Raw genomic sequence first — 16,288 nt, forward strand, 5'->3', positions numbered from 1 at the left:
GCCTTTCACTAAGGAGGGTTGTGTCCATGTCAGGAAGTAACGACCTAGTGCCAGTGAAGATCTTGAGACACAGGTGCCTCTGATCGTCTGTGTTGCCCTTCTCTGCAGAGACTGATTCAGAGGAATAGTGTTTTAATTAGGGGAACAGGTTTGAACTCTGTCAGTTCCATTGCAAAAACTGATGTGGGATCCTGAACTGGTGAGGTTGATGTAGGGGTGCGTCCTTCGTTGCCTATTGAGGGTATCGACGTTATCTTCGGGAATAACTTGGCTGGTGAGCGTGTATGGCCTTGTCCATCTCCAGTGGTTTCCAATAGGCCATCAATTGTAGGGATTCCCGATGAGAGCGCAGAGTTTCCCCAGAGGTGTTCTCTGTGTGTGCGGTGACGCGTTCCATGAGCCTTGGCGACCTAGCCACTGCGCCGGCTAACGATGGTACAAAAATCTGTCACTACATTCCCTGTTATTCCATTATCTCTGCAGGATTCTTTCTCTGCTCGTTTTCCTTAATATGTCGGTGGGCGGAACTGGGAGGATCGTCAGCGGAATGGGACACCTGGGCCTGGGTGTGTCCCGGGATAAATTCACCTTTACCCCATTCATGGAGGAGAATCTCTCCATGCAGACACACTTAGATTTTGGTTGTTTGCTTTGGCACCGTAACACCCCAGCTATGCACACAACCACACACACACCATTGTTAATTGTATATAGGCTACTTCAGTTAATAAATATGTTTTTGTAACTTGGGTGCCTGATCATTTCACATAGAAATGCAATGTTAAATGTCATTCTCGTTGAAAGCAAGTTTAAGAAGCAGTAGATCTGTTTTGTACACTAGTATAACAGGTGAAAATATGTTGCCTTCAGAAAGGAATCAGACATGGACTTTTTCCACAGTTTCATTTTAGAATAAGGTTATTTCCTCACAATACCCCATAATGGCAAAGCTGTGCTGCGACACTCCCCATCCAACCTGACCGAGCTTGAGAGGATCTTCAGAGAAAAAAAACTCCCCAAATTTATGTGTGCCAAGCTTGTAGCGTCATACCCAAGAAAACACGAGGCTATAATCACTGCCAAAGGTGATTTTAAGTACTGAGTAAAGGGTCTGAATACTTATGTTCCTAGCAAACATTTCTTGCTAAGTCACTACGGCGTAGATTGAGGGAAAATAAACCATTTTAGAAATCGGCTATACGATAAAAAGTCAAGGGGTCCAAATACGTGTCGGGGGATTGGGAGAGGCCCAGGGACTGGGTTAAGCCTCGCCCTACCCCTACACCTTACGGACTGTTTGTAATTCAGGGGGTGTGGATTTACATGCTAATTAGGCTTGGGCGGTATATCGGCGCATTTGGAAATAGCCACAGGATGGTGTATCAATACATTTTTGTAGCTATACTAAACAAAAATATGAAAGCAAAGTGTTGGTCCCATATTTCATGAGCTGATATAAAATATCCCAGAAATGTTCCATATGCACAAAACACTTTCTCTACAATTTTGGGCAGAAACTTGTTTACATCCCTGTAAGTGAGTATTACTCCTTTGCCAAGATGGCATATCAAGAAGCTAATTAAAAACAGCATGATCATTACCCAGATACACCTTGTACTAGGGACAATAGAAGGCCACTCTAAAATGTGCAGTTCTGTCACAACACAATGCCACAGATGTCTCAAGTTGAAGGAGCGTGCAATTGGCAGGAATGTCCACCAGAGCATTTAATGTTTTAGAGAATTTAGCAGCACGTCCAACCGGCCTCACAACTGCAGACCATGTGTAACCATGCCAACCCAGGACCTCCACATCTGGAATCTTCACCTGTGGGATCGTCTAAGACCAGACACCCGGACAGCTGATGAAACTGAGTATTTCTGTCTGTAATAAAGCCCTTTTTGGGAAAAACGCATTATGATTGGCTGGGTCTGGCTCCCCTGTGGGTGAGCATATGCCCGCCATAGACTCGGACCTAATAAATGTATTGACTGATTTCCTGTGCCGTCGTTAATTGTTGCAGTTAACAATGTGCAATGCTTTTCTCATTTCACCCGTCACATTATGAAGCATACCGTAGTTCCCCAGAACAGTTCAGCCAGTGATGTGTTTGTAAATAGCACAATGGGAGAAAGCAGGATCAGGTGAGTCCAGCTGTGTATTGACAGGGGTCCTGTTTTTTATCAAAAGTCAGTGTTGTAGTTTCTCCCCCCCCCCCAATAGAGTGATCAGGAAAATCCAACTATAGTTTCTTCACAGAAAATACATTAGAGCAACACATTCAGCAATAAATAGCTTAAGTCAGTGAGTTAACAAAAACGATGCATGGCCATTCTATTTTTTTACATTTATCATTCACATTCGGTAGCTCATACCCGTGCATGTAAACTCAGCAAAAAAAGAAACGTCCTCTCCCTGTCAACTGTGTTTACTTTGAGCAAAACTAAATATTTGTATGAACATAAGATTCAACAACAGACAAACTGAACAGGTTCCACAGACATGTGACTAACAGAAATTGAATAAAGTTCTGAACAGGGGGGGGTAGGTATCTGGTTTAAGTACTGTACAGTGCATCTCCTCAAAGACTGCACCAGCTTTGCCAGTTCTTGCCGTGAGATGTTACCACACTCCTCCACTAAGGCACCTGCAAGTTCCCGGACATTTCTGGGGGGGAATGGCTCTAGCCATTGTCTTCCCTGTAACGCACAGCGAGATTGCCTGCAATGACAACAAGCTCAGTCCGATGACGCTGTGACGCCCCAGATGAACCCTCCACCTCGATCCTGCTCCAGAGTACTAGTCTCGGTGTAACACTCAATCCTTCGACGATAAACAGAATCTGACCATCACCCCTGGTGAGACAAAACAGACTCGTTTTGCCAGTCCTGTCTGGTCCAGCGTCGGTGGGTTTGTGCCCATAGGTGATGTTGTTGACGGTGATGTCTGGTGAGGACCAGCCTTACAACAGGCCTACAAGCTCTCAGTCCAACCTCTCTCTGCCTATTTGGGACAGTCTGAGCACTGATGGAGGGATTGTGCGTTCCTGGTGTAACTCGGGCAGTTGTTGTTGCCATTCTGTACCTGTCCCGCAAGTGTGATGTTCAGATGTACTGATCCTGTGCAGGTGTTGTTACACATGGTCTGCCACCCAGAGAACAATCAGCTGTCCGTCCGGCATCCCTGTAGCGCTGTCTTAGGCGTCTCACAGTACGGACATTGCAATTTATTGCCCTGGCCACATCTGCAGTCCTCATTCCTCCTTGCAGCATGCCAAAGGCACGTTCACACAGATGAGCAGGGACCCTGGGCATCTTTCTTTTGGTGTTTTCCAGAGTCAGTAGAAAGGCCTCTTTTGTGTCCTAAGTTTTCATAACTGTGACCTTACTTGCCTACCATATGTAAGCTGTTAGTGTCTTAACGACCATTCCACAGGTGCATGTTCATTAATTGTTTATGGTTCATTGAACATTTATGGTTCATGGGAAACAGTATTTAAACCCTTTACAATGAAGATCTGTGAAATTATTTGGATTTTTACAAATGATCTTTGAAAGACAGGGTACTGAAAAAGGGACATTTCTTTTTTTGTTGAGTTTATAACTTTACGACCTGGATTGCCGGTCTTGCAATTCATGTTTTTCGTTTGCGCTCGTTAGCATATTTAGCAAGCAGAATCCATGGAAATTTGCTATTACTCGTACTAATTTGGTTAGCATTCTAGTATTACACACCCAATGGGCTTTGTGTTGTTTGGCGCATCCTTGTGTACTAAACCGGTAGTACCGTAAATCCCAGGATGAGAGAAGGATGGTATGACGATATGAAAATATGGATAATGCCCAAACCTATTGCTAATCAATTCAAATTTTGTGCGAATCAAACGACTATGACATGTGGCTCTAAATCGAGGCAACAGTTGTATTAGATGTGACTTTGAAAATTTTGCCATATTATTTTTGGGATGCCCAATTGATTCTGATTTGAGGCATATAAAGTTTAAATATAAAAACTATTTCTAAATTAACTTCTGCTTGAAGTCGATAATGGTGGGGTGGGGGGGGGTGTTCTAAGGCTTATGCTAGATGGTGATGGACAGATCTGCCAATTAAACCTCTCTGAGAGACCTCTCTGAGCAGGTCAATCTCCCCCAGTAATATACCTATACTATAGGTATTACAATAGGTCTGCTTTACCTCTCTGAGCAGGTCTTGTTCCAGATTATGTCGGGCCAGCAGCATCTTCCTCTTGTACTGGCGACACTGCAGCTCGTAATACTGCCTCTGTCTCCTCAGCAGCCCCGCCTCCTCCTCCGCCTGCAGCTGCTGCAGACACTCCTTCTGACGCACCAGCCATTCCTGCTTCTCCCGCTTAGGGGTCGACTGGTTCTCATTCAGTTCCTAGTAGAAACACAGGGGGAAGGGTTAGAGGGTGACACCAGCCACCCCTGCTTAGGGGTCGACTGGTTCTCATTCGGTTCCTAGTATAAATCCTCTTAGGGATGATGCGGAATTTAGTTCCTTTGCAGGAACCTAAATCCATGCAATTAAAGAGCGCCACCTGTAGTACTCGATAAAACTCAAACTTTCATTAAAACACACATGCAAGGTACTGAATTAAAGCTACACTCATTGTGAATCTAGCCACCAAGTCAGATTTGTAAAATGCTTTTCGGCGAAAGCATGAGAAGCTATTATCTGATAGCATGCACCCCCCAAAATAGCTGAACGACACCTAAACAAAAGATTTTGCGGTAGCCGGCGCTACACAAAACGCAGAAATAAAATATAAAACATTCATTACCTTTGACGAGCTTCTTTGTTGGCACTCCTATATATCCCATAAAACATCACAATTGGCTCTTTTTCCCGATTAAATCCGTCATTGTATAGCCAAAATGTCATTTTATGAAGGCCAGTCTGATCCAGGAAAATTCCCCTTTACAAGACGCAACGTCACTTTAAATTACAAAAGTTGCCTATAAACTTTTACAAATCACTTCAAACTACTTTTCTAAACCAACGTTAGGTATTAATAAACGTTAATAATCTATCAAATTGATCACGGGGCGATCTGTATTCGATAGCAGCAAGTCTTGAAATCATCGTCCATGTTTACACTTTCATAACATCCTGCGGTGCGCCCCAAGACAGGAAGTGCCTATACATCATCTAACCAAGGATAAAGCAGCCATAAAATGCCAGTACTGGCGACATCGTGTGGAAGCTGTAGGCATTGTAATGGGAACCTCTTTTTTTTCTGTCGCCTTAGACAATACATTGACTGGCGGATGAATATTTTTGTTTTGTTTTTGGTGAACAGTTTTCCCTGGGATTTTTACTCCTAAACACGTTCTGTTATAGCCACAGACACGATTTAACCAGTTTTAGAGACTTCGGAGTGTTTTCTATACACACATAATTATCATATGCATATACTATATTCCTGGCATGAGTAGCAGGACGTTGAAATGTTGCGCGATTTTTTACAAAAAGCAGCGAAAATTCGCATCATCCCTAACAGGATAAAACAGGGGGAAGGGTTAGAGAGTGACACTAGCCACTCATTACAACACAGGGGTAAGGGTTGAAGGTAGGGACGTGACAAATGGCTCATAAAATTGCAGAGTAATGGTCCAATTACGTATGTATGAACACTAGGGACGGGCAATTAAGTTAAACGTACCACAGTCATACCATTGAAAGCGCCTCAGCTAGGGCATGTTTTTGTGTCTAAGGGTACACTCAGGCTTTTTAATTGCCGACAAAACCTTCTCCAGAGAAGTTTTTGAAGTGCTACTGAACGGGTATTTTACTTGTCTGTAAAGGAATGCCGCTTCTGAAGAGGAACTAACTGTCAATCAAATTATCTCGAGCTGCCTGCATCTCCCATAGCAAGCTAGCAAGGGATGGAGAGAGAGGGGAGGGGCACAGTATAGGAAGGTCGGCCACCAGACAGACAGAGTCAGAACCGTGCACTAGGCCCATCTATCGGCAATCTAAAGCTGCATCTCACAATTTCTAGCAGTAAAAACAACTTCAGTAAAGCAGGGTCTATCATCAATGAATAGGCTAGGGGAACAGGCCGAAGACTGAACACACACCTGCATCATTAGTGAAGAGAAAGAGCAGATGAGCCAGCTGCACTGTGATAAAAAAATTTAAATCCGTAGGATTACAAATAATTTGAAGACTTCAAATTAACCGCAAGAACAGATACAATGTTTGATTAAAACAATTTCAAACCTTGCTTACATTGGTTCTCTATGCGTGGGAATACTTGGGAACAGATTTCTGAAAATGTTTAGCTGATTTGTGGAGCTGTTATCCTGGTGTTTTTACATTCTTATGTGCAACAAGGAAACATTTATTATTTGTTTTATATTTTGCTAAGAAAAATTGGGGGGCCAAATAAAATTTGGCCTGCGGGCCGCCAGTTGAGGAACCCTGGGTTAGGGGGTGACACAAGCCAATCAAAACACCTGGGTCAGTCCCATGTGACTGCAATTGTATGGTTGTCCTGAAATGGTTGGAATAAGGTTGTCGTGTGGTTGGAATAAAGTTGTACCTCTTTGAGCTGGTCCTTGCGCTGGCGGTACTGGCGTTTCTGAGACTCCAGTAGACTGGTCAGCTCTTTCTTCTGCTGGCTCAGGATATGCTGCTGGAACTTCTTCTCCTCAGCTAGGGCTGCCTTGGTCTAGAGAGAGAGGGAGGTGTTTGGTATTTTTATTAGGATCCCCATTAGCTGTTGCAAAAGCAGCAGCTACTCTTCCTGGGGTCCACACAAAACATGAAATAATACAGAATATTAGACTAAAACAGAACTACAATTATTATTTTTTTTTGTTTTAAAGGCACACGTAGCTTACATATCAATACATACACAAACTATCTTGGTCAAATTGGGGAGAAGCGTTGTTCATTTGAGCAATATCAGATTTTCCATGCAATAATAGCTCTCTATATAATACTGTACGCTTTCTTGAATTTGTTCTGGATTTGGGGACTGCGGAAACACCCCTGGTGGGGCCAGAGCTGTGTGTGTAAACTGACGATGCAAACATTTTGGGATTATCAACACGTTTCTTAAAAAAAGAAGAAGTGATGCAGTAAGTCTCTCCTAAACTCTTAGCCAAGAGACTGGCAAGCAAAGTATTTATATCAGCCCTCTGATTACAGTGAAGAGCAAGATGTTCCGCTCTGTTCTGGGCCAGCACTAGGTCTTTCCCTGCAGCACTCGACTTGACAATGATCAAGATTAGACTAAACTAGAGCCTGCAGGACTTGTTTTTGGAATGTGGTCATCAAAAAAGCTGAGCATCTCTTTTTTTCACCCATCTTTATAACCATTGAATCTATATGTTTTAACCATGATAATTTACAACCTTAGGTAACACCAAGTAATTCAACAGTCACACCATTCATTACCAGATTCAGCTGAGGTCTAGAACTTAGGGAATGATTTGTACAAAATACAATGCTTAGTTTTAGAGATGTTCAGGACCAGTTTATTACTGGCCACCCATTCCAAAACAGACTGCAACTCTTTGTTAAGGGTTTCAGTGACTTAATTAGCTGTGGTTGCTGATGTGTATATGGTTGAATCATCAGCATACATGGACACACATGCTTTGTTTAATGCCCGTGGTAAAAATAGAAAAGAATAGAGGGCCTAGAGAGCTGCCCTGAGGTACACCACAATTTACATGTTTGACATTAGAGAAGCTCCTATTAAAGAAATCCCTTTGAGTTCGATTACATAGGTTGCCATATCATGGATTCAGAGCTGAGGTTGAAAAACCATAACACGTTTTCTAAACATGTTATGGTCAATCATTTCAAAGGCAGCACTGAAATCTAACAGTACAGCTCAATCTTATTATCAATTTCTTTCAACCAATTATCAGTCATTTGTGTCAGTGTAGTGCATGTTGAGTGCCCTTCTCTATAAGCAAAATAATTGGCAACATCAAATGGTTTTGAGATGAAAAAACCAACTAATTCGATAAAAGATGGAGTTGAATGTGTCTTTCTGCCCATAATTTCAGTACTCCAAAGTTTTTTTCCATCATTCTTTATATAATTGATCTTGGCTTCATAATAGTTTTTTTGTTGAGTTTAGTCACATAATTTCTTAATTTTCAGTAAGTCAGCCAGACTTATTAGCCACTCCTTTTGCTCCATCTCCTTCACCATTACAGTTGTTCAATTCCTCATCAATCCATGGAGCCTTAACTTCATGGATATAGGGGGCGCTCTTTTAATTTATGGATTAAAAAACGTGCCCGTGTTAAGCGCAATATTTTGTCGCAAAAAGATGCTCGACTATGCATATAATTGACAGCTTTGGAAAGAGAACACTCTGACGTTTCCAAAACTGCAAAGATATTATCTGTGAGTGCCACAGAACTCATGCTACAGGCGAACCCAAGATGAAACTTCAAACAGGAAATGAGCAGAATTTTTGACACTGTTTTCCATTGTCTCCTTATATGGCTATGAATGCGCCAGGACTGAGCCTGCCCTTTCTGTCGTTTCTCCAAGGTGTCTGCAGCATTGTGACGTATTTGTAGGCATATCATTGGAAGATTGGCCATAAGAGACTACATTTACCAGGGGTCCGCCCGGTGTCCTTTGTCTAAATTGGTGCGTAAATCTACAAACTGCACGCAGTCATCCAGTGATTGAGAGGAGAGAGGAGGCTTCCACGAATGATATATCATGAAGAGATATGTGAAAAACACCTTGAGGATTGATTCTAAACGTTTACCATGTTTCAGTCGATATTATGGAGTTAATTTGGAAAAAAGTTCAACGTTTTGAAGACTGAATTTTTTTTTTTTTTTGGTAGCCAAACGTGACGCACCAAACCATCTTTCAGGAAAATGGAGCATTTGCTATCTGAGAGTCTCCTCATTGAAAACATCTGAAGTTCTTCAAAGGTAATGATTTTATTTGAAAGATTCTGGTTTTTGTGAAGAGGTTGCCTGCTAATGCTAACGCTAAATGCTACGCTAGGTGCGCTAGCTGTTACACAAATGCTTATTTTGCAATGGTTGAGAAGCATATTTTGAAAATCTGAGGTGACAGTGTTGTTAACAAAAGGCTAAGCTTGAGAGCTAGCATTTATTTCATTTGCGATTTTCATGAATAGTTAACGTTGCGTTATGGTAATGAGCTTGAGGCTGTATTCACGATCCCGGATCCGGGATGGCTAGAATCAAGAGGTTTTAACAGTTCTAACCGGCAGTTTCTTAACCTGTTGCGTCGAGCGATCCCGGATCCGGGATCGTGAATACAGCCTCAAGCTCATTACCATAACGCAACGTTAACTTCATGAAAATCGCAAATGAAATGAATATGCTAGCTCTCAAGCTTAGCCTTTTGTTAACAACACTGTCACCTCAGATTTTCAAAATATGCTTCTCAACCATTGCAAAATAAGCATTTGTGTAACAGCTAGCGCACCTAGCGTAGCATTTAGCGTTAGCATTAGCAGGCAACCTCTTAACAAAAACCAGAATCTTTCAAATAAAATCATTACCTTTGAAGAACTTCAGATGTTTTCAATGAGGAGACTCTCAGTTAGATAGCAAATGCTCCATTTTCCTGAAAGATGATTTGTTTAGGAGAAATTGCTCCGTTTGGTGCGTCACGTTTGGCTACCAAAAAAAAAAAGAAAATTCAGTCTTCAAAACGTCAAACTTTTTTCCAAATTAACTCCATAATATCGACTGAAACATGGCAAACGTTGTTTAGGACCAATCCTCAAGGTGTTTTTCACATATCTCTTCATGATATATCGTTCGTTGAAAGCCTCCTCTCTCCTCTCAATCAGTGGATGATTGCGTGCAGCTTGTAGATTACGCACCAATTTACACAAAGGACACTGGGCGGACCCGTGGTAAATGTAGTCTCTTATGGCCAATCTTCCAATGATATGCCTACAAATACGTCACAATGCTGCAGACACCTTGGAGAAACGATAGGCAGGGCAGGCTCATTCCCGGCGCATTCACAGCCATATAAGGAGACAATAGAAAACAGAGCTTCGAAAATTCTGCCCATTTCCTGGTTAAAGTATCATCTTGGTTTCGCCTGTAGCATGAGTTGTGTGGCACTCACAGATAATATCTTTGCAGTTTTGGAAACCTTAGTGTTTTCTTTCCAAAGCTGCCAATTATATGCATAGTCGAGCATCTTTTCGTGACAAAATATTGCGCTTAAAACGGGCACGTTTTTTTTATCCATAAATTAAAAGAGCGCCCCCTATATCCAAGAAGTTAACAGGTCCATGTTTATCAATAATTGGAAGAAGCAATTTCCTAAATCCATCAAGTGCAGCATCTGGATGCTCCTTATTAATCACATTAGACCAACAAAAATGTTTTTCATCATGCAAAATAATTTGTATGATACACTATTTTAGGCCCAGCTTTTGGAACTTTGGCCTTCCTGGATATAGCCACAATATTGTGATGGAGAAAAATCATAAATTCTGTTCATCTTTCCACAGTACTCCTTCCCTACTTCTTGCCCGGTTTGACCCCCTCTCCTCCAAAACTCTGGTTCTCCACCCCTCCTTCTTTCCTCCAGTCCCGCCATCCCTCACCTCCTTCTCCAGTATGGCCTGGTGTTTCTTGCCCAGTTTGTCCCCCTCTCCTCCGAAGGTGTTCCTCTGGTTCTCCAGCTCTTTGTCTAGTCTCAGCTGGTGCTCATCCATCTCAGCCTTCAGCTTGTTCTCCAGGCCCATCAACTGTTTCTGGTGCTGCCGCCTCATCCTCTTATAGCCAGACATTTGCTCCCTCAGCGCTGAGCCCTGTTCGTGCTCCTGGATCTGACGAGTAACCTGGAGAGAGAGGGGGAAGAGAGAGTGGGGAGATAGAAAGGAGCGGAGAGGGAATGTGTCTCAATAGTATCTGAATTTTCGATTGAGCCTGCCTGGAGAGACAGGTGGGCGGGGTTTTCAGTTGTGGGCCAGTTCCATTGGATCGCAGGCAAACTCAATCAAGCTGAGGCAAAGTAATTTTAAGAAAACAATAAAAGCGTTCATAGTAGTATGAGAGAGGGGTTAGGGGTTGTGCTAGTGGTTAAGTCAGAGAGAGGGGTTTGGGGATGTGCTTACCAGGGAGGCCGTGCGGATGGTGGCGAAGTGGTCCCGGTTGCGGTAGTAGGCCCTGCGGCGGGCGGCTGACGAGGGCTGCTGCTGGTCTATCTCTGGCTGGTATGGGTCATCATAGATATTATCCTGACCCTGGGGGAGGGGGACAAGGAGAGAGAATTCGGGAGGGGGAAGTTAAATTAATGTCCACAGACAAATTGCACACACCCGATATACTTACCACATACACACACCACCATCTTCTTTCTCTCTAGCGCACACACACACACCTCTCAGACTTACAGTAGGACGATACATAATGGAGGAGACTGCTCTCTCAGACTTACAGTAGGGCGGTGTATAATGGAGGAGTTGGAGGTGACCGTGTGCTCTCCCTCGGTCATCATAGCCATCTCGTTGCTGTCGTCGGAGCCGTCCGCCAGGCTGTTGACCGAGGAGCTCTGGGAGCTGGCGGAGATGGACATACTGGGCACAGACTGGGAACTCTCCATGCTGCCCACAGTGCCCGTGCGCAGCAGGTACTGCTCTACCTCCTGGGCGAGAGGGAGGGGGAAGGAGAGAGGGGAAGAAAAAAAAAAAAGAGACATTATAGAGACAGAAAGTTAACATAAGATACAATGCCTTCAGAAAGTATTCACGCCTAGACTTTTACCAAATGTTGTTGTGTTACAGCCTGCATTTAAAATGGATTACATTGAGACTGTGTCACTGGCCTACACACAATACCCCGTAATGTCAAAGTGGTATGGTTTAGACATTTTTACAAATGAATTAAAGCTGAAATATCTTGAGTCAATAAGTACTCAACCCCTTTGTCATGGCAAGTCTAAATACATTCAGAACAAATGTGCTTAACAAGTCATAAGTTGCATGGACTCACTGTGTGCAATAATAATGTTTAACATTATTTTTGAATAACTACCTAATCTCTGTACACACATACAATTACTGAGGTCCCTCAGTCGAGCTGTGAATTTCAAACACAGATTCAACCACCAATACCAAGGAGGTTTTCCAATACTTTGCAAAGAAGGGAACCTATTGGTAGATGGGTAAAAAATAGAAAAACCAGACACTGAATATCCCTTTGAGCACAGTGAAGCTATTAATTACACTTTGGATGGTGTATCAATACACCCAGTCAGTACAAAGATACAGGCATCTTTCCTAGCTCAGTTGCCGGAGGGGAAAAAAACATTCAGGGATTTCACCATGAGGCCAATGGTGACTTTAAAACAGTTACAGAGTTTAATGCGTCTGATAGGAGAAAACTGAGGATGGATCAACAACATTGTAGTTACTCCACAATACTAACCTAATTGACAAGAGTGAGAAGGAAGCCTGTACATAATACAATATTCAAAGACGTACATCCTGTTTGCAATAAGGCACTAAAGTAAAATTGCAAAAAAATGTGGCAAAGAAATTCCAACTTTATGTCCTGCATAGTGTTATGTTTGGGGTAAATCAAACAACACATCACTGAGTACCACTTCAAGCATGGTGGTGGCTGCATCGTGTTATGGGTATGCTTGTCATCGGTAAAGACAGGGAGTTTTTTTAGGATGCAAAGAAACGGAATAGAGCTAAGCACGTGCAAAATCCTAGAGGAACACCTTGTTCAGTCTGCTTTCCAACAGACACTGGGAGACAAATTCACCTTTCAGCAGGACAATAACATAAAACACAAGGCCAAATATACACTTGAGTTGCTTACCAAGACCACATTGAATGTTCCTGAGTGGCCTAGTTAGTTGACGTAAATAGGCTTGAAATTCTATGGCAAGACTTGAACATGGCTGTCTAGCAATGACCAACAACCAAAAATAATAAATGTGCAAGTAAGTATACAATCCAGGTGTGCAAAGATCAGACTTACCCAGAAAGACTCATAGCTGTAATCACTGCCAAAGGTGAATCTAACATGTGAATATATTTCTAAAAACATGTTTTTACTTTGTCATTATGTGTAGATTGGGGGAAAAAATAAATAATATTTAATCCATTTTGAATTCAGGTTGTAACAACAAAATGTGGAATAAGTCAAGTGGTATGAATACTTTCTGAAGGCGCTATAAGTGAACGACACAGATCTGCCCTAACAAGTGTGCCCCGTACTCCCTCCTCCCCACCCTACAACCAGAAGAGGTCCATTATGGGCCTTATTAACATGGGGGGGAGCTCCTACCTCCTCCTCCTCGCCTCCCTCTGGGGTGGGTCCGTTGTGAGCTTCGTGGAAGAGGATCTTCTTCATCTTCCTGTACTGAAGGTTGTCCAGCTCCCGCACTGCGTCCTTGGTCCTCGCTATCAGGTCCATCACCGCCGTCAGGGGACGCTCACGACACAGAAACCGGTGCTACCGACGGGGGAAGGAGGGGAAGAAAGGAGCCGGGAGTGCAACGAGTTAGAAAGAAATTGGGGAAGAGAGGAGGAACGAGGAAGAGGTGTGTGTGTGCTGCACTCTTACATTGAGCAACACATCAGAGATAGGCCTGTCCTGGGGAATCTTCTGTAGACAGGAGTCCACAAAGTTACGGAAATAATCAGACCTGCGGCGCAAGAGAGAAGAGAGTTCCATCAGAGAGGAGACAGAAAGAGAGAGAGCTGGTGAGTGAGCGAAAGAGAGCGTTAAGAGACAACGAGACAGTGATGTGCAGGCAAGATCATGAAAAAAAGGAGTTCAAGAGTTAAGCAAGACGGGGGGTTAGGTGAATGACAGACAGATAAGTGAGTGGAGAGTTGTGCATGAGGGAGAAAGAGGGAGAGTGATGCTCACCAGTGATTGGACGCTAGGATGGGGCTCTCGTTCTGCGCGATGTGGTATAAGGCACTCATAGCATTCATATTGAACAGAGGAGGCTTCCTCTCCGCTAAAGGGAGAAAAGGAAGAGCGAGAGAAGGGTACAAAAAGAAGAGGAGCGAGAGAACAATCGAGAGAAGGTAAGGGAGATGGAGAGAAAGTGACCAAGTGAGAGAGAGAAGGGAGAGAGAGAGGACGTGTTCGCTAGCAGCGAAAGCAGCTTAGCGCTGAGTCTCTTAAATCCCAGTAACAATGCCGGAACAAACAGACAACAGACTATTACCAACTCCTAGGGGTTAGGGGTTTTGGTCAGACCACTCAGACAGTGAGGGCCTGGGGTTAAGACGCCTTCATATTTCCTATATTATGCTACATTGTTAGTTTTAACTTCTGAAACCTCTCTCTTTCTTGATGTGGTGTGCAATGCCTACCTAGCTCTATACAGGTGATGCCCAGAGACCAGACGTCCACCTTGCCGTCGTACTGACCCTCGTCCATCGCTAGGATCACTTCCGGAGCCATCCTGGAAAAAGAGTGAACCCTCCCTTTATAAATCAGCCACTGGTGTGTAGGGCAGGGGGTGGGGGGAGGATTTGTAGATTCACGGGAGAGGACCAGCAGTACTTTGGCCTTCAAGGAATTGAATAGTCCACAAGTTTGCATTTCTAGCTCCTCACCAGTAGGGGGTTCCTACAAAGGAGTTGGCGGGGGCAACAATGGAGGCAGAGCCAAAGTCTCCCAGCTTCACCTGTCCCGGCTCTGTCAGGAGGATGTTCCCTGCCTTCACATCCCTGAGAGGAGAGGAGCAATGTTAACATGACAAAAACAATGTTGACACAATGTGACAAAAAGAATGTTGACACAACAGTAACAATGTTAACGTTGACAGCGCAGAGATAACGACGTTGAACGTATTAATTTAACCCAGGGGTGGGCAAATGTTTTGGCTGGAGGGCCACAGCAGGATTTTTAAAATTCAACGGAGGGCCGCACAGATTTTTGGGGGGGATGACAGGTATGCCAAAATCAATTTGCAGGCCAAAAAATGAGCAGTTTCAAAAAATATATATCAAATCAAATTTATTTGTCACATACACATGGTTAGCAGATGTTAATGCGAGTGTAGCGAAATGCTTGTGCTTCTAGTTCCGACAATGCAGTAATAACCAACGAGTAATCTAACCTAACAATTTCACAACTACCTTATACACACAAGTGTATGTACATAAAGATATATGAATGAGTGATGGTACAGAATGGCATAGGCAAGATGCAGTAGATTACCAAGTCCCAGGGGTTGGTAATCTATATATACACACCCATTGTAATTTCTGCATACTTTCCATACAATTGTAGACGTTCAAGAGTGGCCTGGAGAGTTTCCTTAACCCATGATCATTTTCACCCCTGAAAAAAACCCTGATTTGACCTTTAAGGCTAGAAACCTCTTTGCGATTGTGACATACCCTAATGTAGCATATATGGTATAGAAGAGAATAGGGCCCAGTTTCCCAAAAGTATCTTAAGGTTAAGTTCACCGTTAGAACCTTCGTAGGAGAACCGTTAAAAATCGGCAAGCCATCGTTATTAACGTCATACTTGAAAACGCTCGGAATCTAACGCCTACCCCGGACCACTAGAACAGCTAATTGTGTCATTTCATGCCTCCCGAATCGCTTTCTACACAGCAGATCTCCGCTAAAACAGAATCACATGGCTTAACCGTCTCTGTGACCGCGGAAACCTCAGAACAAAGTTGACCACAAATACAAAAGGTGCCCATGTCTTTGCAATTGACCCAAACAAGCGACGTATATAAAAATAAAAAATGCTTTAAACTAAAAACCGAGACGACTGCACAGATATAAAACTGCAAACTATAGGCCTATTTCAATCATATTAAAATACATTTCATATTCAATCAATTGGGGTTTATTTTGCTACTTGTAGGTTACTGCCTACAACTTGTATCAACATATTGCATGATGTGGAGCCTAACATGTGAGCAATGTGCCAAATCTGTGATTAATTGCATTTTTATTGGGGAAGCACTAGAGTAAGCTGCCTCGATATCTGCAGCCGTAGGTGGTAGTATCTCCCTCTCGCTCTTTCTCTGATTGCGTCAGTATTGCAAAAATAATTAGAACGTTGCGGAAATATTTGAATGGGGAAAGCTGATCCGAGAGCAGCGATCCTATCAGTGACGACACATGCTCCGACGACACACGTTGTAGTGCCGTTTTGGAAAACTCGTGTTCCATCTTCGGCCATTGTAGGAAAGAGCCATCGTTAAAAACACTAGTTCCATCGCTATCGGGGAAAATGGGCCCTGGCTATTAAGGCCACAATGGAATGACTTGAAACGGC

At 43.2% G+C, this 16,288-nt stretch overlaps 1 protein-coding gene across 2 annotated transcripts in view; it reads right to left on the reverse strand.

Annotated features, from left to right (window-relative positions):
* Window positions 1-16,288, reverse strand: part of taok2a (TAO kinase 2a) — a 41,998-nt gene that overhangs the window by 19,473 nt on the left and 6,237 nt on the right. For both annotated transcript variants that reach the window (XM_024432770.2, XM_024432769.2), the window contains exons 7-16: window positions 14,599-14,712; window positions 14,353-14,444; window positions 13,898-13,991; window positions 13,589-13,670; window positions 13,310-13,477; window positions 11,448-11,654; window positions 11,125-11,253; window positions 10,612-10,848; window positions 6,568-6,696; window positions 4,197-4,400 (exon numbers count right to left, since the gene is read on the reverse strand). In XM_024432770.2, the coding sequence (XP_024288538.1) occupies window positions 4,197-4,400; window positions 6,568-6,696; window positions 10,612-10,848; window positions 11,125-11,253; window positions 11,448-11,654; window positions 13,310-13,477; window positions 13,589-13,670; window positions 13,898-13,991; window positions 14,353-14,444; window positions 14,599-14,712 (1,456 nt within the window). The remainder of the gene's footprint in view (window positions 1-4,196; window positions 4,401-6,567; window positions 6,697-10,611; window positions 10,849-11,124; window positions 11,254-11,447; window positions 11,655-13,309; window positions 13,478-13,588; window positions 13,671-13,897; window positions 13,992-14,352; window positions 14,445-14,598; window positions 14,713-16,288) is intronic.

The sequence above is a fragment of the Oncorhynchus tshawytscha genome, linkage group LG09 (genome assembly GCF_018296145.1).
Source record: "Oncorhynchus tshawytscha isolate Ot180627B linkage group LG09, Otsh_v2.0, whole genome shotgun sequence".
NCBI classification, from domain to species: Eukaryota; Metazoa; Chordata; class Actinopteri; order Salmoniformes; family Salmonidae; genus Oncorhynchus; species Oncorhynchus tshawytscha.